This window comes from Pseudochaenichthys georgianus, chromosome 1, assembly GCF_902827115.2.
Source record: "Pseudochaenichthys georgianus chromosome 1, fPseGeo1.2, whole genome shotgun sequence".
NCBI classification, from domain to species: domain Eukaryota; kingdom Metazoa; phylum Chordata; class Actinopteri; order Perciformes; family Channichthyidae; genus Pseudochaenichthys; species Pseudochaenichthys georgianus.
The window spans coordinates 47989019-48010277 of NC_047503.1; the positions used below are offsets into that span (position 1 = coordinate 47989019).

Sequence of the window (21259 nt, forward strand, 5' to 3'; positions counted from 1 at the left end):
TAAGAAGTAGAAAGTACAGGTATTTGTGTTCAACATGTAAGAAGTAGAAAGTACAGGTATTTGGGTTCAACATGTAAGAAGTATAAAGTACAGGTATTTGGGTTCAAAATGTAAGAAGTAGAAAGTACAGGTATTTGTGTTCAACATGTAAGAAGTAGAAAGTACAGGTATTTGTGTTCAACATGTAAGAAGTAGAAAGTACAGGTATTTGGGTTCAACATGTGAGAAGTAGAAAGTACAGGTATTTGTGTTCAACATGTAAGAAGTAGAAAGTACAGGTATTTGGGTTCAAAATGTACAGTAGAAAGTACAGGTATTTGTGTTCAACATGTGAGAAGTAGAAAGTACAGGTATTTGGGTTCAAAATGTAAGAAGTAGAAAGTACAGGTATTTGGGTTCAACATGTTAGAAGTAGAAAGTACAGGTATTTGTGTTCAACATGTTAGAAGTAGAAAGTACAGGTATTTGAGTTCAACATGTAAGAAGTAGAAAGTACAGGTATTTGTGTTCAACATGTAAGAAGTAGAAAGTACAGGTATTTGAGTTCAACATGTGAGAAGTAGAAAGTACAGGTATTTGAGTTCAACATGTAAGAAGTAGAAAGTACAGGTATTTGAGTTCAACATGAGAGAAGTAGAAAGTACAGGTATTCGTGTTCAACATGTAAGAAGTAGAAAGTACAGGTATTTGTGTTCAACATGTGAGAAGTAGAAAGTACAGGTATTTGGGTTCAACATGTGAGAAGTAGAAAGTACAGGTATTTGAGTTCAACATGTAACAAGTAGAAAGTACAGGTATTTGTGTTCAACATGTAAGAAGTAGAAAGTACAGGTATTTGGGTTCAACATGTAAGAAGTAGAAAGTACAGGTATTTGTGTTCAACATGTAAGAAGTAGAAAGTACAGGTATTTGTGTTCAACATGTAAGAAGTAGAAAGTACAGGTATTTGGGTTCAACATGTAAGAAGTAGAAAGTACAGGTATCCTGTTGGACCTGTCTGCTGCATTCGACACGGTGAACCATCAGATCCTCCTTCACTCTCCAAGAACTTGGAGTTTCAGGCTCTGCACTTTCCCTCCTCACCTCATTCCTCAAAGACCGCACCTACAGGGTAACTTGGAGAGGGTCCGAGTCCGACCCTTGTCTATTAACTACAGGGGTCCCTCAGGGCTCTGTTCTCGGTCCCCTCCTCTTCTCCCTGTACACAAACTTGCTCGGATCTGTCATTAGCCCGCATGGTTTTTCATACCACTGCTACGCTGACGACACCCAATTCATTCTGTCCTCTCCCCGCTCAGAGACCCAGGTCGTCGCACGCATCTCTGCTTGTCTAGCTGACATCACTCAGTGGATGTCTGCTCATCATCTCAAGCTCAACCTTGACAAAACTGAACTGCTTTTCCTTCCGGGAAAAGATTGTCCCACTCTTGACCTGACAATCAACATCGGCCCCTCTGTTGTTTCCCCGACTCAGACTGCAAGGACTCTGGGAGTGACCCTAGATAACAACCTGTCCTTCACTGCAAACATCGCTGCTACAACCCGCTGCTGCAGATACACGCTTTACAGCATCAGGAAGATACGCCCCCAGCTGACCCAGAAAGCCACGCAGGTTCTGGCCCAGGCTCTCGTCATCTCACGCCTAGACTACTGCAACTCCCTCCTGGCTGGTCTACCTGCCTGTGCCATCCGACCTCTGCAGCTCATCCAGAATGCAGCGGCTCGTCTGGTCTTCAACCTTCCTAAATTCTCCCACACCACGCCGCTCCTCCGCTCCCTCCACTGGCTTCCAGTAACTGCTAGAATCCACTTCAAGACACTGGTACTTGCGTACCATGCTGTGAATGGATCTGGCCCTTCCTACATCCAGGACATGGTTAAACTGTACAGGCCCTGTCACACTGTCCCGAAATTGACACCCGATGGACACACGATAAAGGAAATGTTCAAATTCGGCTCTGATCGTAGCAACATCGGGCCATTCGTGAGGGCATCTAAGCCATCGTATGACCGCCGGTGGAGTTTCTCAGGCTCCGGCAGCAACTTCGTGAGCGGCAACTTCGTAAGGCACTCGTGAGGGCATCTTGTCAAGTCGTGTCATCTTCGTGTTATCATCGGTGCATTCGCCCTCACTCTGATCGGGGCGAATGCCCGATGGCACCGAGGATAACAAGATGCCCTCACGATGGCCTTACGAAGGGCAAAATTGACACGAATTCAACACGAAAATGAGCCTTCTCAAGGTCCTTCGGCAATTTTTTGGCATGCCAAAGATTTTGCCTCCGCTCACGAAGTTGCTGCCGGAGCCTGAGAAACTCCGCCAGCGGTCATACGAAGGCTTAAGATGCCCTCACGAATGGCCCGATGTTGCTACGATCACAGCCGAATTTGAACGTTTCCTTTATCGTGTGTCCATCGGGTTGTTTTATTGCACAACAAAATTATGTAAATAACCCAATTTGTGTTCTGTGAAACTAAAAAGGATATAATATATTATTTTGAAGGAGAGTTGACAGGAAGTTGTTGTTGCTATGGAAACAACATTACGGAGAAAACGTAATATTTTCTACATATAAAGACGGATAAAGTAAAAAACAAAGTCTGAAGATATCAGTACAGTATCATAGTACTGTAACATAATTGTTTTTGGTACTTTCATTGCAGTTGTATGTCTTAAATGTAATGAAATGTTGCCTTCGTGTGTGGTTCGGGGCCATCTTCGTGCAAAATTCACAATTCCATATTCGTGTGTCCATCGGGTGTCAATTTCGGGACAGTGTGACAGGGCCTTACACCCCAGCGTGTGCTCTACGCTCTGCATCAGCCAAACGGCTCGCTGCACCCGCACTGCGAGGGGGACCCAAGTTCCCATCAGCAGAAACACGTGGGTTTGCTATCCTGGCTCTAAAATGGTGGAATGAGCTCCCCATTGACATCAGGACAGCAGAAAGCTTACACACCTTCCGGCGCAGACTGAAAACTCGAATGACTAACAAAGAACTGCTAACAGAGCACTTATATACTAATAAATAACTGGCTTATCTAAAGCCAGTTGAGCAGCACTTGAAATGCTTGGCTCTATGAAACCTGATGTACTTTATGATTCTGTTTTCTTCAAGATTGTGTCTTCCTGGTCGAATGTACTTATTGTAAGTCGCTTTGGATAAAAGCGTCAGCTAAATGCAATGTAATGTAATGTAATATTTGGATTCAACATGTGAGAAGTAGAAAGTTCAGGTATTTGGATTCAACATGTGAGAAGTAGAAAGTTCAGGTATTTGGGTTCAACATGTAAGAAGTAGAAAGTACAGGTATTTGAGTTCAACATGTAAGAAGTAGAAAGTACAGGTATTAGTGTCAAAGACCTAAATAATAAAGAGTAAAGTACTGATACCAGAAAAATTTACTTAAGTACAGTACAGCTCATCTCTTTCCAAAGGACTGAAGGTATTATGTTGCAGAGTACCTTTTCTAACTCAGTAATTAATAAGCTCATTATAATCTGAATGTGATCTCATACAAAGATAATGATGGCAGTAGAGTTCATGCAGTCTGCTGACAAAGAGGAGGGCACGAGAGAATACATGGGAACATTGGATTAAGGGAGAAGGGGGGGGAATAGGAAAGGAGAGGAGAATAAAGAAAGGGAAGAGAGTGGACAGGCGGAACAAAATAAGAAATGCGAGCAGCTCTGCAAAGCTTTGCATTTCAACTAAGATAAATAGCCCAAGGCTTAGAGTACACACAGGATGTGTATATTAGATTTTGATCTAAATCTAAACCTAAAAATGAGAATGTGTTTTAAATTGGATTCAAGACGAGGCTTACCTTCTGACTGCAAATCCTCATCCTCCGTGTCGGTGAAAAGGAACGTCTAGACCGAAACACACAGAGAGAGAATTAGATCTCTAAATTACTCTTTGATTGTTTCTCTTCTTTTGCACTTCGTTCTGGAGTAAAGACAAACACACACACGCACACCAACACACACACACACACACACACACACAGACACAGACACACACACAGACACAGACACACAGACACACACACACACACACCAAATCCATACTATCCAAATCCATACTCCCACTATCTCCTCTCTCCGAATGTATGCATGAATGAGGAATAGGGAACGTTTAGCTCGGTGTCTTCTTCGTCCACATGGGAAAGATTTCAGGACCCAAGTGGATCCATGAGTGATTAGTGTCTCGTTGGAGATATTGATCGCATATACGCATGCGCGCGCGCGCACACACACACACACACACACACACACACACACACACACACACACACACACACACACACACACACACACACACACACACACACACACACACACACACACACACACACACACACACATGCATGCATTTCCTGGAGACTTAACCATAACCAACACATGCCTAACCCTAAACCTAACCAAGTCTTCACCCTAAAATTAATGATTCCCCTCCATTTTGTCCCCATAAGGGAGGCGAGTCCCCACACGTGACTATGTAAACAGATGTAGGTCCCCACAAGGATAGTAATGCTAGTCCACACACACACACACACACACATTCATGATCCAAAGTGGTCCTGGGAGCACCAAATGGCAGAGTAATTTCGGTCTTTGGGAGATATACGAGTTAAATAAGTCTCTATTCACACACACACACACACCCACACACACACACCTAAATACATATCTAGTACAACACTGCCCTCTTGTGGTCTAAACTTGTTTTAAAAAACATCTCAACCACTGCTCCCAAGCGGCAGATAACTGTATGGTATGGTATGCATTATAATAATCATATTGTAATAATGTATATTGTTATATGTAATGTATAACTGCTTTTATTAATATTATAAACAGAAGCAAAGATAAATACACACAAAAATCAATGCACACAAAAAAAAAATCTAATCCAAAACACTTGAAGTAAAACGTGATTACACAATGGAAGTTATTTTGAAAAAGCTCAAATTTGCTGATTTTCTACTTAAAATAAAAAATAATTAGTCATTCCTTAAGAATTCTCCAACATTTCACAAGTCGACAACCAGTTAGAATATTCTTCTTGTTGTGTTGTTGTACCCACCACTGATAGCAAAGCAAATCCCTCGTATGTGTGAACCTACTTGGTAGTAAAACCGATTCTGATTCTGAACACATCTTTATGGTGCATGAAGGAAACCAGGCCACTTGTGAACAATGCATCTCTGCTGCTCCTCAGGCTGACCTGTGTTACACTTCCTCTACCAGACAGGCACTACATGACCTCAGAGCAGCTCAACTTTCTGACTTCTGGATACCATGAAAGAAAACTGAAAATGTTTCTGAGATGTATGAATGATCGCAGAGAAACAAACGCTCCTAGTGGCGGGAAGTGAGGCTGCGGGCAGGGAGGTGAGGAAGTTAGATAATATCAAGAGATGTGACTGTGTGTGTGTGTGTGTGTGTGTGTGCGTGCATGCGTGCGTGCGTGCGTGCGTGCGTGCGTATGACACATGCAGTGAGAGAGAAGCTTTCCAGACTGCTTGTCAGGCAGCTCCTGCTGTTGAATGTAATCCCTGGATTACAAGGTCAGGTTAGAAACATCTACCAGGAATACCTCTAAAGAATAATCGGTCGGTCTGTTATTTGTATGACTTTTACAAGAGTTCAGAAAGTTGACAGGGACAGAGTGGATAAATTCAATTGTTGCTGGAAATTGTTCTTCAGCCATCCAGTAGGGGGCGACAGAGCTTCTGTTTCATACAGATGTGTATATGTTTTACTATCTTTGTAAGGCTATGACTTTAAGACCTAGGCAGTGAGGACATATTTGGACATATGTCTCTGTGTAAGAGTTGGAGTAGGCCTGTTATCTGTTCACACACATTGTGAGGACCTCTTTACAATATGGGGACAAAGTAACTTAAGCTTTATCGAGAATTAAGGATACATTATTCATTACCATAAATATATGATGTTTGCTTTATAGCAGCTCCATTTGCAATATCATCAAGGACAAATATGTAAGACAAGAAACTAGGAAAAAAACAATCACTGAAGACAAGATGTTCAAGACCCTTCACTTGACCTGGTATTCATCTTGTATTTAGTTTTAGGACAGACTGGTGCACAAAAGAGTGCTTCAGTCTATCATGGACCCTGTACCTATAAATGAAATGGTAACAATTCATATTCGATGTTCAGGACATTGCTCAGACACAAGGCTGATATGTTTTTGATGGATTTTTTTTACAAGATATACAGACTTTTATAGAGGCTGAATTAATGGTTGAACGTACGTATTCAAACGGACAAAATCTGACCTGGAAACACAATGTGAAAGAGTTTTTTGTTGTTGTCCTTTTACAGATATGCTCAGTCTTTCCAGACATTGGAGAGTCACCACAACACTTTAGTAAAGTCCATCTAATCCTCTCTGTCCCGTGCAACAGCTTTATCTGGGATGGCAGGAGTCTGCAAAGATGTGAGCGCAGCAGTTTCTTATCTCTTGCTGGTTTAGCCTCGGCTTTTTCATCCCTGTTGTATTTTCCTTCCTCCTCCAGATGCAGGCTCTGAAGTGGAATAGCCTCAGATGCTAGCTGGGTTAGCTTAGCCCCCCACCTGGCGTTTGATCCGGCTGAACTGACGGTGTGTTTGGAAAATGCTTTTCACAGTGATCATCTTTAGGTCAGCAACACAAACTATACAATCCCCAAGCGTCATTCGCCAATGTTGATCGGTGAAGGAAGAGTGCTGGGCTTGAACCTGTTTAGCCCTGAGCCCATGTTTCAGGTCTCAGGCTCGAAAATGACATTCCCAGAACAAATGACCTTATCTTCCCTTCTAAAAGGGTTACGTTAATAATCTTTTTTCTCAAAGCAATGATAAACCTGTGAGTTGGATGTAGAAAAGTCAGAATCAATATAGATGTTTTTTATTTAAAAGAAAATTCAGATTGAACAAAGTAAAAAACTGTAAATTATAGTGTCCGTCCAACAATTCTTTTCTACTTATAGTGAAAACTACCCTTGGATGATGGTAAGGGAGACTAACAGCTTTAGGAATCCAAAGTACAACATATAATAAGTACCCTGTATCAAGATTGATGCAAAACAAGTGACATTTGACCTCTCTGGAACCCATTGGTCGATTTTGGTGATTGACATCTCTTTCTGACCGGTAGAGCCAATAGAATCGAAGGGGAATCTCCCCGCTCACACACATGCTAAAACTAAAAGGTGGGGGCTTCGCGTACACAGTTTTGCACCAGAGTGAAGCTGTCTCTAGCTCTGACATCTAGAAATGGAAAAGGAGGTTTATTGCTTATGGATTATCAGAAATCATTTCAAAGGGACAGGGACACATTGGATTAACCTATGGATTAACTTCAGCAGCGTTTTTATCGTTTTAAAAGACACAGGTGAGCCATGTTAGTGTTTTTAGCTACCTAGCGCCACATGTTTTGATGTCTGTTCTTGTCATTATCTCCGCGAGTTCGTATCATTGAGTGATAATGAGGATAACCATCGATTCTGTGTCATCTCACGATGTGAAACGATGGGTTGGATGTGCAGCAAAGATGAATAATAAGGTTTTGTGAGTGAATTTCGGTGCAGTCATCTGTTAGCATTTTTCGCTCGTTGCTAATTCAGAGGCTCAGCGTTAGATGAGTTTCTTCCCGTTACGTGGATATAAAACATTCGTAGTTTATTAAATGAACATGCCCTCAGACACTGTTTCCTGCAAGATGTTGCGGGAGGGCCCCGGTACCGGGGTCTCTCGGGCTTGACAGGTTAAAGCCAATTATGGAATTACCGCTGTTTAAGTCACGTGATGCCGATAGGCCCAACAACACTGTTTCTGATAGACTTACGGTGGGGAAGAGAAGTCTGTAACTTACATATACAAAAACATGACACTTTTGTCACATGTGATTTTTTTTGGGTGTTTCGCAGTGAGAAAGCAGTGAGCGAATCGAATCAGCTAACTGACGATACGAACAATTTTACCGTCAAAACACAAATCTCACAAGAAGTGTCTAAATGAGTCCTGAGCGAAAAAATGCTAACACACAGAACTCTAGGTATAAATACCCTTATTACATATCGGATCTGTACAAACCAGATATCGATTAGCAAGCTGAGATTCCACGGATTCTAGGGGTATAAGTATCACCACTGAGCGATCAGAACTCGCGACATGGGAAACCAACACAGACATCACAACACGGCGCAAAAACGGGACATTGTCTTACCTTAGCTGTGTTCTGATCAAAAGTTGTGTTCAATGGCATTAAAACGATAAAAACGCTGCTGAAGGTTAATCCAATGTGTCTGAAATGATTACTGATAATCCATCTTCATATTTATGTCAATAACGGAGTTTTCATATATAGTTACTTACCCAGAACAAACACCTAAATAGCCCCTATTTAAATCATTAGGTCGTCACATAGTAAAACGGCTAATAGCGGATTTAGTAATAGCTAATTTAGGTTGTTTACGGCTGTTCCGTGTTTTTTTGTATGACTCAGATGTGGAGCGATTTAAGGTATGAACGACTTTAACACTGTGTAAAGTTATCTTTATACATATATGGTCATATGCCCTACAGGCTCCAGTAATATAGAGAACATGAAGCAAAGTTAATGGGAGCTGCCGTCTGATAAAAAGTCACAATCCTCTTTCTGTTATTCCAGGGATTTCAACCACCATGACGTTCATCCGTGAAAGGATGAATTTTTGCTCGGTTGTAATTGAAAATGATGACACAACTTTACAAATGACTGAAAAGGAAAATGTGAAAAGCAGTTTGTGTGCTTAAACAACTATACTGCCTCGTAGGTAATCTCCTTTCTCTTTACTGCACTATAAAAGAAAGCATCGTCTATTCAAGCACACTTTTAATGTACCGACTGAAGTTCATCCATCCATACATAATACGCTTTCTTTTTACCTTTGTCCATCCCAAGAGGAGGAGTATAAATACCTCCACTATCTCCAGCAAAATACACCTACAATAAAAAATACAGACATTTATCCATCGTTTGAATATCCTACTTCTGGGAATTGAAAAGAAAAGTGGTTTAAAGGTCAAAGACGGGTAACAGTAAAACAGGGAAAACGTGATGTCTGGGGATGCGACATGGATGAGAGAGAAGGATGAAAGGAATATAAAAAGGTTAGAAAAGCGCCAAAGGAACTATCATTTCACGGGAGGAGTAGGGGTAGAGGAATGTGAGAATTTGGTGAGGGGTATTTTCAAATATCTGGAACAAACTCCCAGAAACCTGCAGGTCCGCTGCAACTCTGACTACTTTTAAATCCAGGCTGAAGATAAGAAATTATAAGATAGAGTTTTATTGTCTCCCTTAGGAGAGATGTGTCTTGGGCGTCGAGATAATACACGTAAAACATTCAGGTCAATCAATCGGATACAGAACAGAGATCACATATCACATGGCAAAGAAACAAACAAGAAACATACAGGTACAGAACTTTCCCTATTGCACATACATAATCAAATATTGCACCTTCCCTATTGCACCTATGCATAGTGTCCGTCAAATTGCACATATCCCTATTGTTTCCATACCTATTTACACATAATGCACTTCCCCTATTTAACAAACTACACTGAAGACTTTTCTTTTTGCAGCTGATTTTAATTGATATCGTTATGCCAGACTGGGACCTTCTCAATATAACTATGTTACTGAATTACAGTTTCCAGATTTAGAGAGGCTTATCGTCTCTTCCGCAATTATTACAAGATGTAAGTAAATAGGCCAAGGTCAGAGGAAGTCCAAGGGTGGTCTTCCTCAGATATAATACAGTTAAAGTCTTGTTAGTTAGTGGTTCATATTGTAAGAAATTAAAATCAATGTTGATATGGCGTAATTTAAATTAAATACACTGTATTTAATTTAAATATGTTTTATTCAAAAAACCGAATGTTCACACATGACTTCCGGTTTCCGCTAGTAAATCTCGTCATTTCCGGTTAGCATTAGCATGTGGCGAATGCTACGTTTTGAAACCGTGAATTGAAAGTGAAATGACATGTGGTGTAGTACACTAAACACACTCATTTATTGACGCTGAAATATTGTTATTAGGGAATGTTTAAATAACCACAGACATTAGAATGCTGTAATTTAACACCAGAAAACACGACGAGAATTGCCTCGGACCCGCCCCCGTCGACGCCGGCCAATAGGAGAAGACTACAGTTGATAACCTGTGATGGACAGGGAGAATCGATCTCTTCTCCAACCTGCGCTGACCCAACACCATACTTGCCAACCCTCCCGCGGGAGACTCCCGATTTCACGGCCCTCTCCCGGTTTCCTCCCGGGGTCATATTTCTCCCGCATTTCTCCCGATTTCTGACAAAATTGGATTTACTCACGACTGCTTCCACTCTGACTTTAATACAGCTACACCATTGTTTGGTTTCCATGGTAGCGCGTCTCTTTAGTAGCGCGTCTCTTTAGTAGCGCTTCTCTTTAGTAGCGCCTCTCTTTAGTAGAGCGTCTCTTTAGTAGCGCGTCTCTTTAGTAGCGCCTCTCTTTAGTAGCGCGTCTCTTTAGTAGCGCGTCTCTTTAGTAGCGCTTCTCTTTAGTAGCGCCTCTCTTTAGTAGCGCTTCTCTTTAGTAGAGCGTCTCTTTAGTAGCGCGTCTCTTTAGTAGCGCCTCTCTTTAGTAGCGCGTCTCTTTAGTAGCGCGTCTCTTTAGTAGCGCGTCTCTTTAGTAGCGCGTCTCTTTAGTAGCGCCTCTCTTTAGTAGCGCGTCTCTTTAGTAGCGCGTCTATTTAGTAGCGCCTCTCTTTAGTAGCGCGTCTCTTTAGTAGCGCGTGCAACTGAAAGTCTGAGAGGGTGAGGAAGATAAGTCACAGAAAACAGAACAAGAATCGACAAAACTCCCCCCTGCTCACTCCTCTCCTGTATAACACAGGTCCAGCCCACACATACGCTCCATCAAGACAGTGCACTTACAACTACAATAAGCATGTTAAGCTAATACAGCTCCGACGATCTACTAGCACCCCCCCCCCCCTCCCCGCGGTGGTTTTGAAATGCTCCCGATTTCTGAGGTCTCAAGGTTTGTGCCCAACACACACGCGACTGGATGGGGAGAGCGCCTCCACTCGCAAATCTCATCTGTATATCATCGCACTATTTTGTTTAATTAAATGTTGGTAACTTTTATAAGCTTCCTTGGACTCTTTTCAGCTAATCCTGCTCTCAGGTTTTACTACCGTTAACAATACCCAGCATGCATTAGCTAAGAAACGATAAGGATGTTGGTGTGTTAGTTAATGTAAGGACAATTATGTTCATGTGCAAACGTATATATAGTTTGTTAATTGGATCATTCATATCCTGCAAGACTCCTAAAGACGTCATGAGATAATGACCTTTCGACCTCTGGAACATACGTTGCTCTGATGTTCGTGTGCTCGTTAAACATGGGGGAAATGAGTGTGTGGCCATTACAGCTGCTATATGGGCTGTGTGAAACTTCTACTTTGTCGGGGGCATTTCCGCGATCGGCTGCTGTGTCAGAAGGTGATGTTGTACTCCAATATTATTATTGTTGTTGCGCAACTGAAGAATAATTCATCTCAACCGTATTCGTGTTCACATTTAAGGTTGGTGAGCCATACATGGCACTAACAATATTGTTAGAGCCATTTTCTGTGTTGACAATGAGTGTATTATTGTCTTATTAATTTAGATCTTAATATATTCTTTCCAGTTATGTATTAGTACCGAATTAAATATTCGGAGAAAACACTTTGATTTACTGCGAGCCACGCCCGTGATATAAGGAAGGGGCGGGACTGAGCGTGGGGAGGAAATTGTCTCCAGCAATGAACGGGGAATCGGAACAGTCTTTGACCTCACTGATCATTTTGTTTATTTAAATATATGGAAGTAAATAAATCGGCCGAGGAAGGCAAAGAAATCAGCGCCTACAGAGCTTCATTTGGATGGTTTTTAACGTGTGAAGAAGAAGCGGATCCCTGTTGACGTGGCACCGCTTCAGATATCCCACAAGAATGGGCCACGACAAATATATTTATATCTTTCACTGCACTGTAACTTTTATTCATGAACCTGAGTTGTTCATGTTTCATTATCTTTGCTTTTCAAAGTTTCTAATGTCTTTCATTTTTCTAAAGCACTTTGAATTGCCTTGTGTTGAACCAGCCTGATCTCTTCAGTCTGCGTACAAATGACACCACTTTGCAAAGTCGTGCACTCGATACGCAGAAGTCCGTTTTTGCGTGCATATGATACGCCCATGTTACGTTTGTTATGAACGTATGTCAAATACATTTTTTTTTCTACAATTTTCTCCGACGTTACATTGGCTGTGAATGTATCTTAAATGCGTTTATTTTATACATATCTTTGCCATTTATTTAACCCTAACCCAATAAGCTGCTGTATCGTTTATTGCACCGCTGCTGGTTTATAAAGCTTTGAATGGTTTAGGCCCAAAATACATTTCTGACCTCCTGCTAAATGATGAACCATCCAGATCTCTCAGGTCTTCAGGGACTGGTCAGCTTTCTGTCCCCAGAGACAGATCTCTCAGGTCTTCAGGGACTGGTCAGCTTCCTGTCCCCAGAGACAGATCTCTCAGGTCTTCAGGGACTGGTCAGCTTTCTGTCCCCAGAGACAGATCTCTCAGGTCTTCAGGGACTGGTCAGCTTCCTGTCCCCAGAGACAGATCTCTCAGGTCTTCAGGGACTGGTCAGCTTTCTGTCCCCAGAGTCAGAACTAAACATGGAGAAGCAGCGTTCAGTTATTATGCTCCAAACATCTGGAACAAACTCCCAGAAACCTGCAGGTCCGCTGCAACTCTGACTACTTTCAAATCCAGCAAGAAGACTTTTCTTTTTGTCGCTGCTTTTAATTGAACTATTCACATCTTAGACTGCACTGTAACTTTTCTCCATGTACTTTTTCTTGTAATGTTTATTTTATTCGCTTTTCTTTTTAATGACTGATTTTAAATGCCATTTTCTTAATGTCTTTCATTTTTTGTAAAGCACTTTGAATTGCCTTGTGTTGAAAACATTAAAACTGTCATTGGAACGGCGATCAAGCCTGAAGCCACAGAGCTCTTTGTTTTAATGTTTGAGGTGCAATATCAGCGTATCATATGCACGCAAAATCGGACTTCTGCGTATCTATTGCACAACTTTGCAAAGTATAAATAAACTTGCCTAAAACCCTGAGAAAGGGAAACCATCACAGTTTCCTCTCTGAGCAAAACTAAACTAGCTAAACTGAAATCAGTCATCCAAGGACGAGGAACAAAAATGTCCGACTGTCAGCATGGCGCGTCTCGTAAACAGAGTTTCAGAGCACATTTCCTGAGGTCAGGCAGAACTGCATAAGCCGGTTGTGTCGCTGTGAAAGGCCATTACGTTAGATGTGTACAGCCTCATGGCACAGAATGACTGCCGTATGTCTCGATAAGGTTTTTGATCAATACTTCAGAGATGCTTTGGCGGTGTGATGAGAATCTGGCTTTATCATCTGGCATCACGTCTTTCCACTGAGGCCCTTTTTTTGGGACGCCTCAGCAAACTTTGATGAAAGTAATTGAGCAAAGAGAGGAAAATCATTTCCTGTAGATTTATCGGGTTGCTTGTGGATTAAAGCCAATAACCCAAGATTTTATTTGCACAGGTTTAATGTCTGTTCATTTTAATGTTTAATATATTGGAGTGTCTGGATGGGAAATGCCTACTCACTTGTGCTCCAATATATAACTGATATATCGTTTCTGTATGTTTAATGTGGAGCTGGAGCCAAAGACAACTAGCCTCGCTTAGCATCAAAAGACAAAACAGCAACAGCATGGAACTTCCTCTAAAACCACAACGTGCCGGATATAAGTTTTTGTTTGTTCACGGATGAATAATTGAGATGCATTGTGTTGATTAGTAGGCGATCTTTCCACTCAGGTTTCTAACATGTGCATGATGTGGTCGACTGGAGACATCGAGACAATATCATGTTGTTCTTCGATGCAGCTGATATTGAACTAGACATTAGAGATGTCCCGATCCGATCACGTGATTTTCAAAAGATCGGAATCGGGAGAAAAAAATCAGGGATCGGGAATTTTTTTTTTATAATTTTTTTATTATTATTTAATGTTACAAAACAAAAATGACCTTGTTCACATCTTAAAGTCATCCTGAGGACTTAGTTTTGGTTTAAAATTACACAACATCATGTATGTGTTGCTTCTGTTGGGCTTGTTTTCAGACCTGGTTGCTTATTCCTCTCAAAGCAACAGAGTGGGCGCAGTGTCTGATAGTAGCAGCAAGCTAACGAGAGGCTACGTTCAGCTGATGACTCGGGAGTCGGGACGGAGAAAATGTCAGGAGTTTGGAAGTACTATAAAATTGAAAGCGAAGGCAGTGGAACAGCCAGATGCAATGTTTGGAAGGCGGAGGTTCCGCGTGGTGGAAAGAACAGAGCTACGTTCAACACGACCAATCTAACACGCCGCCTGAGAAACAAACACCAACAACAACACGACGAGTACACAGCGGCCACTCAGGTAACGGCACTGAAGCAACCGACACTTTCAGAGACTTTCAAAAGGAAAGAGAAACTGCCCCAGAACAGAGAAAAGGCCAAACAATAACAGCCAAGATAGCTGAATTCATCGCGTTGGATGACCAGCCGTTATCTGTTACCTTTTTCTTTCTTAATGCATTGCATAAAGATCGGATCGGGAAAAATCGGTATCGGCAGATTGTCAGAATCAAATGATCGGAATCGGATCGGGAGCAAAAACAGGTGATCGGGACATCCCTACTAGACATCTTTTTAAAAAAATGTATCGAGTCAGTCTTTCACTTTCTTCCAGAATTAAATGTCTTCACTATGTTGCGATAAGAGTGTGCACAGATATGCATGGTGCCCAGACGATTCACCCTCGTGGCTTTGGTGATTCCCTAACTTCACCTCCAGCGCCATCAGAAGTTTGACATTTTTGGCTTTTAATCAAATATATCTTGGCAAATATGTTATAGATTGCCGTGACTTTTGGCACAGATATTCATGGTCCCCAGAGGATGACTTATTTTGTTCCAACAACCTCAACTTTTGACTTATTTGAAATATCTAACATCTGCTAGATGGATTGGCACAAAATGTGGTTTCCAGATGAAGAACAATCATGACTTTGGTGACGTTCTTCTCTGGTACTACCAGCAGGTTTACATTGTCTAATTCTAATAAAATATCTTGGCCAATATGGATGCCAAATTATTGGACATTCATGGTGCTAAAGCAGGGATCTAACTACATTTGTCCAAGAGCCAAAATGTATCCAATAGACACTTTCGCGGGCCAGAGAATTTTATATATAGCCCAGAATTTTGAAGTTGTTGACCGGGTGCCAGTGGAGCACGCTCAGGTACTGCGGAGCACATAAGGAAGGCTACGCAGTACGCAGCTGCTGCCTCTCTGTTGGACTTCGGTACTGCACATTACTCACGAGACGTTGTAAAAAAAAAATGAGTGGGGGGCGAACGCACTAACCAGTCTGCCAACGCCACAGTCACCCCCGCACCCTTCGCATTCCCGTGCCAAAGCTTTCACCTAGCAATATCTACAGGATCGATTGGCATGCCAAGACATTTATGGTCCCCAGATGATGAACCCTCATGACCTTGCTGATCTCTTTCCGTAGCGCCACTGGTTGACATTGTCTGTCTTTTAAATAGATATCTAAACAAATATGGATTCTTCAACATTTCCTCTAGCAAACCTTTGCCAAAGTGTTCACTTATTCTGTGGAATATCTCAACAGATGGATTGGCATACGATCCACTTTATCACCACCACTATGGCAATTTTCCAATTTGTGCTTTTTACGAGTTCCCGACTAAACCGCCAAATGTATTAAAATCCCATCATCTAGATATTCTACATGGTAAACATAATTATTAGCGCTTTAATAAACATTATACAAGGACTGAGAACTGGCCAGGGGCTCCGGACCATGTTGAGAACCATGGTTGTTAGGGGAAGATGGATGTCGCAACACTCCTGCTTCCGGCTCTCGGCAGATAAGCTGAAGGCAGCTGTGGAGCCGGTTAGAAAACACATGTCACCCTGTTCCAGTCCACAAAGACTTGTGATGTGTGTGTGTGTGTGGGTGAGTGTGAATACATGTGTGTACGTGTGGTTGGAGGTAAGATGAGATCCTTTCTGTTCTGCAATCTGCCTCCACTTCCTGTTCTGTGACTTGCTTCCGTTCCAGTATTGTTAACAGAATCTACACAGCGGCTGCTTCCCTTCAGTCCAGACAACCTGCATGCACGGCTTCCTGAGTGTGTGTGTGTGTGTGTGTGTGTGCGTGCGTGCGTGCGTGCGTGCGGTTGTTTGTTCTCTAAAAGTGAAGATGAAGTAACTGCGCCTTTGCCTTTCCAAGAGGAACACACTAACAGTATCTTCCTCTTTCACCGATAACATAATACCTCTTATTTCAAATCAACCCCTATGTGAAAAAGAAAACGAGATCACTGTTTGAAATGTTCTCACACTTCAAATTCGTTCCATTCACCCAACATGCATGTTAAGGAAATGAAGTCAAGTATTGAAAGACGTGTTTGTTGCAAGACGGTCATTCATGTAGCATGTGATGGACCAGTGTATTTATACATTGCTCTCTGTTCTTTATGCGTGCATCCTGTGCTGGGTCTGTGTGTCAGTGCTTTCAATATATAGATTACTTCTGAAACAACAAGATACTGGAGTTCCCCTCGTGTCTTGTTCCTGACGTGGAACTCAGCTCTGAGCTCAGCAGCCAGGTTGGAATAATGAAGCCTCTGCGGATCAGAGACGACCTTCAAGATACCCTTCGTGGAAAAGCAGTGTGTGTTTTGTTTTAACAAGCCGCTCGAGTATCAAAGCTTCCCTGAGAGGTCAAGTAAAATGTGGGTTTGTTGAAAGTGTTTAATGTTTAATAAAATATTAACTTTTGTGTTCCTTCTATTCTTTATTTTCTTCTACTCCTCATTAAAATTACCTTTCACATGTATCATTGTGTGTTACTAGTTAACAATGTGACACCAGCAAGCCTCGAAGATGAGGAGAACAATTGGCCTGAAATTCTGCATTTAAGCCCCTGTCACACTGTCCCGAAGTGGACACCCGATGGACACACGAATATGGAATTGTGAATTTCGCACGAAGATGGCCCCGAACCACACGAAGGCAACATTTACATTACATTTAAGACATACAACTGCAACGAAAGCACCAAAAAGAATTATGTTACAGTACTATGATACTGCACTGATATCTTCAGACTTTGTTCTTTACTTTATCCGTCTTTATATGTAGAAGATATTACGTTTTCTCCGTAATGTTGTTTCCATAGCAACAACAACTTCCTGTCAACTCGCCTTCAAAATAATATATTATATCCTTTTTAGTTTCACAGAACACAAATTGGGTTATTTACATAATATGTTTACATGATTTTGTTGTGCAATAAAACAACCCGATGGACACACGATAAAGGAAATGTTCAAATTCGGCTGTGATCGTAGCAACATCGGGCCGTTCGTGAGGGCGTCTAAGCCATCGTATGACCGCCGGTGGAGTTTCTCAGGCTCCGGCAGCAACTTCTTGAGCGGTGGCAAAATCTTTGGCATGCCAACAAATAGCCGAAGGACCTTGAGAAGGTTCATTTTCGTGTTGAATTCGTGTGTCCATGTTGCCCTTCGTAAGGCCATCGTGAGGGCATCGTGTTATCCTCGGTGCCATCGGGCATTCGCCCCAATCAGAGTGAGGGCGAATGCACCGATGATAACACGAAGATGACACGACTTGACAAGATGCCCTCACGAGTGCCGTACGAAGTTGCCGCTCACGAAGTTGCTGCCGGAGCCTGAGAAACTCCACCGGCGGTCACACGATGGCTTAGATGCCCTCACGAACGTCCCGATCACAGCCGAATTTGAAAATGTCCTTTATCGTGTGTCCATCGGGTGTCAATTTCGGGACAGTGTGACAGGGGCTTAAATAATACCACATCTCGTGTATTTCAAAATGTTGCGATGATCTGTAAAGAAATATTTTAAACTAGAGACGGCAAAACAACAGATATCTCAAAGACTTCCCTACTGAGCATCGTCAGCTCACTTTTGTCAATTGCTATCTTCAAAATGACCTTGAATGGAGTCTTTAAGCCAAAGTTAACCGTTAAAAAGTGATGACAATTTTATTTTTGAACATTAAATATGATCTACGTCCCTTGGTATTGCAGGCGAAGTAAGAACACCTATTGACATATTTCTTTGTGTATGTTTGAATTCAAAAAGTGTATGGTTTTGACACTCTTTGAAGCGGCATAACATCGAAACTTATTTTCATTATCGTTTCATTCGTTTGAAACCCAAAGAGATGTCATCGTCCAAAAAAGAAAATAAAGTTAAAAAAATAAGAATTTAGTCCAATACGATTTAAAATTGGAAAAACTGATTTGAAAACTGAATTGCGAGGTATTTTAATCATCGTTTCAATCCTCGATTAGTCGACTAATTCTAATTGACCGACCAAACCACTCCGGAAGTGAACTTCTCTGTTAACAGCCATCATGCAACTGCGACTTCAAAACAGGAAGGAAGTGAGATTAATGTCATCATATGGCCTACAGCAAATTATGGCTCAAATATATTATATTTCATATATTGATATATATCTAAACAAACAGTCTCTTCTAGTAAATCTAGACATATTTCAATATACACAGATCAATGTTGCTTCGACTAGGACATATGGACAGGTGGTTTTGGCTGACAGCGGCAGCCTTTTTCAGAGCAGCACACACACACACACACACACACACACACACACACACACACACACACACACACACGCACACACACACACACACACACACACACACACACACACACACACACACACACACACACACACACACACACAGCATCAGGTCTAAAACCACCAGACTAAGGGACAGTTTCATCCGACAGGCCATAAGATTATTAAACACTTGAACTTTTGAAAGAACAACCATAACATTCATCTGTTTGCAACTCAAATACATCAATATTCTAATTACATGTAAGACTATTCTGCACTGTTTCTATTACAGTAGCCTGTATTGTATTTTATTTACCTGAACTATTGTATCTGTTTTGTTGTGTGTGTTGGTGAGCCTGTGACCCAAGAATTTCATTTTCATAATTCCACTGTGCACACATGACAATAAAAGCCTTTAAACTTGAAACTTGAAACACACGCACTCACACACTCACGTGCGCTTTGGTTCTGGAGATCCACGTCTCCAACAGGAGCGCGAGCCGCGTCTCGTGGAACCTCCCGGTGGTCTTCACCGCGATGAAGATGTCCTCCAGCTTTAATTCCGGTAGAGTGACATGTGCGTCTTCAGAGTCTGAGTGTCCTTCGTCCCCCGCCGTGCTGTCGCTGCTGTTTCCACCCGGGATCTGTGCGTGCCTGGCCGGGGAAGGAGCCTCCTGGATGGACCGCTGGAGGGGACCGGGAACCAGAGGGTGAGCCACGCTGAGTTTGGGGAGGCTGCTGCTGCGTAATTGGAAATCCACATAGAGGATGATGAAGAAGGTGCAAATACAGGTAGGCAACTTCCGACGTATCCATTTCTTCTTCTGCATGGTGGAAATATGATTTTATATTCCGTAAGTCATGGAAAGATTGTCGTTGTCCTCTCATATAAAATCCTCATTTTTGGTTTGGTTTTGTCGCGGACTTTTATCAATAGTCTTCCTCATTAATCAACTGCTAATTTACTGAATAATTATTATTTACAAAAATATGTAATAATTCCTTCAAAACAAAACAGCCGGTTTTAAAGAGGCTCCATGAGGACACGAGGCGTTTCCTCTAATTGTCTGAAGTCACTCGCATCTGTTTGACCTGACAGTTTCAGCTCTGCCCACAGTGTCACCGTGTCGAGTCTCACACAATCTCAATAGCGGGACTTCCTTGTTTGGATTTCAAAATAAACCACAACAGTGATCATACTTTTCTACTTCCGGTTTGAATATGGGCTTTTGTTTGAGAGTGTTAAATCAAAATTGTATTTTAAATTAAAAATAAATAGTTAATTTGTAGAAGAATGTGTTTTTCTGACTCGCAATTTACAAACTACTCAAATTTGAACCCTTAGACTTTCCATATAATGTAATCACTTGCAAGCCAAGTCCCACGTCACAAGACAAGTCCAAGTACAGTCCAAAAACGAGTCCCAATTCAAGTCACAAGTCAAGAATGAATGAATGAATAATAAGCCATGCACCAAACGACCTATTATCACCCGTTATTGAGCCTGGTGTCATGTGTTTCACTCAGCCAGAAACAGCAAACCACAGAAAGCTCCGCCTCTTCCTTCCTCTTCCTTCCTCTTCTGCTCTCACAGTCACTGTCACGGCTCTCGGAGAGGAACAGATGGATCCAAAAACACTGTGAAACTACGTGAACTTGTAAATCGCAAACATGGGGTTTTTATCGCAGTACATTTTTACTTGGCTGATAATCAGAGATGGCAAAAGTACACACATCCTTTACTCAAGTAGAAGTGCAGATACTCGTGTTTAAAATTACTCTGGTAGAAGTAGAAGTACTGACTAAACTTCTTTCCTCAAGTCAAAGTAAAGAGGCTTTGAAGTAAATAATTGGACAGCCTTCTGGGGAAAACCTGGTCTGATTAAGAGAGACGGCATTCACCCTACTTTGAAAGGTGCAGATCTCATTTCGGCAAACATTTCAGGGCTTTGTGGACGTAATCCATGACAAACTGGAGTTGAGACCAGGAGGCAGAGTCGCAGTCTTACACGCTTCTCTGCGCTCTCTCCTAGGCAGTCACCCATAGGAATCCCGAACCCAATAAAATACCCAATATTAGCGGTGTGTGTGTCTGCCCAAGGACAATTTAATGTAAAACCTAATAGAGGTGTCATACATAATAACCTAATAAAAGTAAATGTAACAACTACTACAGTGCAACAAAACAGGAAGATTAAATGTGGTCTCTTAAACATAAGATCTCTAGCATCTAAAGCAATATTGGTAAATGATTTAATATCAGATTATAATATTGATATATGCTGTCTCACTGAAACTTGGTTGAGACATGAAGAATATGTCAGCATAAATGAGGCCACTCCATCCAGCCATGTCAACACTCATATTGCTCGAGGCACGGGCCGAGGAGGTGGAGTT

The 21259-nt window shown here is 41.8% G+C and overlaps 1 protein-coding gene across 9 annotated transcripts in view; it reads right to left on the reverse strand.

Moving 5' to 3' along the window:
• Positions 1-20851, reverse strand: part of mfng (MFNG O-fucosylpeptide 3-beta-N-acetylglucosaminyltransferase) — a 55658-nt gene extending 34807 nt beyond the window's left edge. For 8 of the 9 annotated variants that reach the window (XR_004552655.2, XR_004552666.2, XR_004552665.2 and 5 more), the window contains exons 1-2: positions 19318-20851; positions 3829-3874 (exon numbers count right to left, since the gene is read on the reverse strand). Coding sequence is in view for 6 of the 9 variants with exons in the window: in XM_034089782.2 (XP_033945673.1) it covers positions 3829-3874; positions 19318-19692 (421 nt within the window). In the remaining 3 variants the exon portion in view is untranslated. Of the gene's footprint in view, positions 1-3828; positions 3875-19309 lie in introns of all 9 variants that reach the window. The other variant, XM_034089801.2, reaches the window with a different exon arrangement.
• Between the last annotated feature and the right edge of the window lie 408 nt (positions 20852-21259).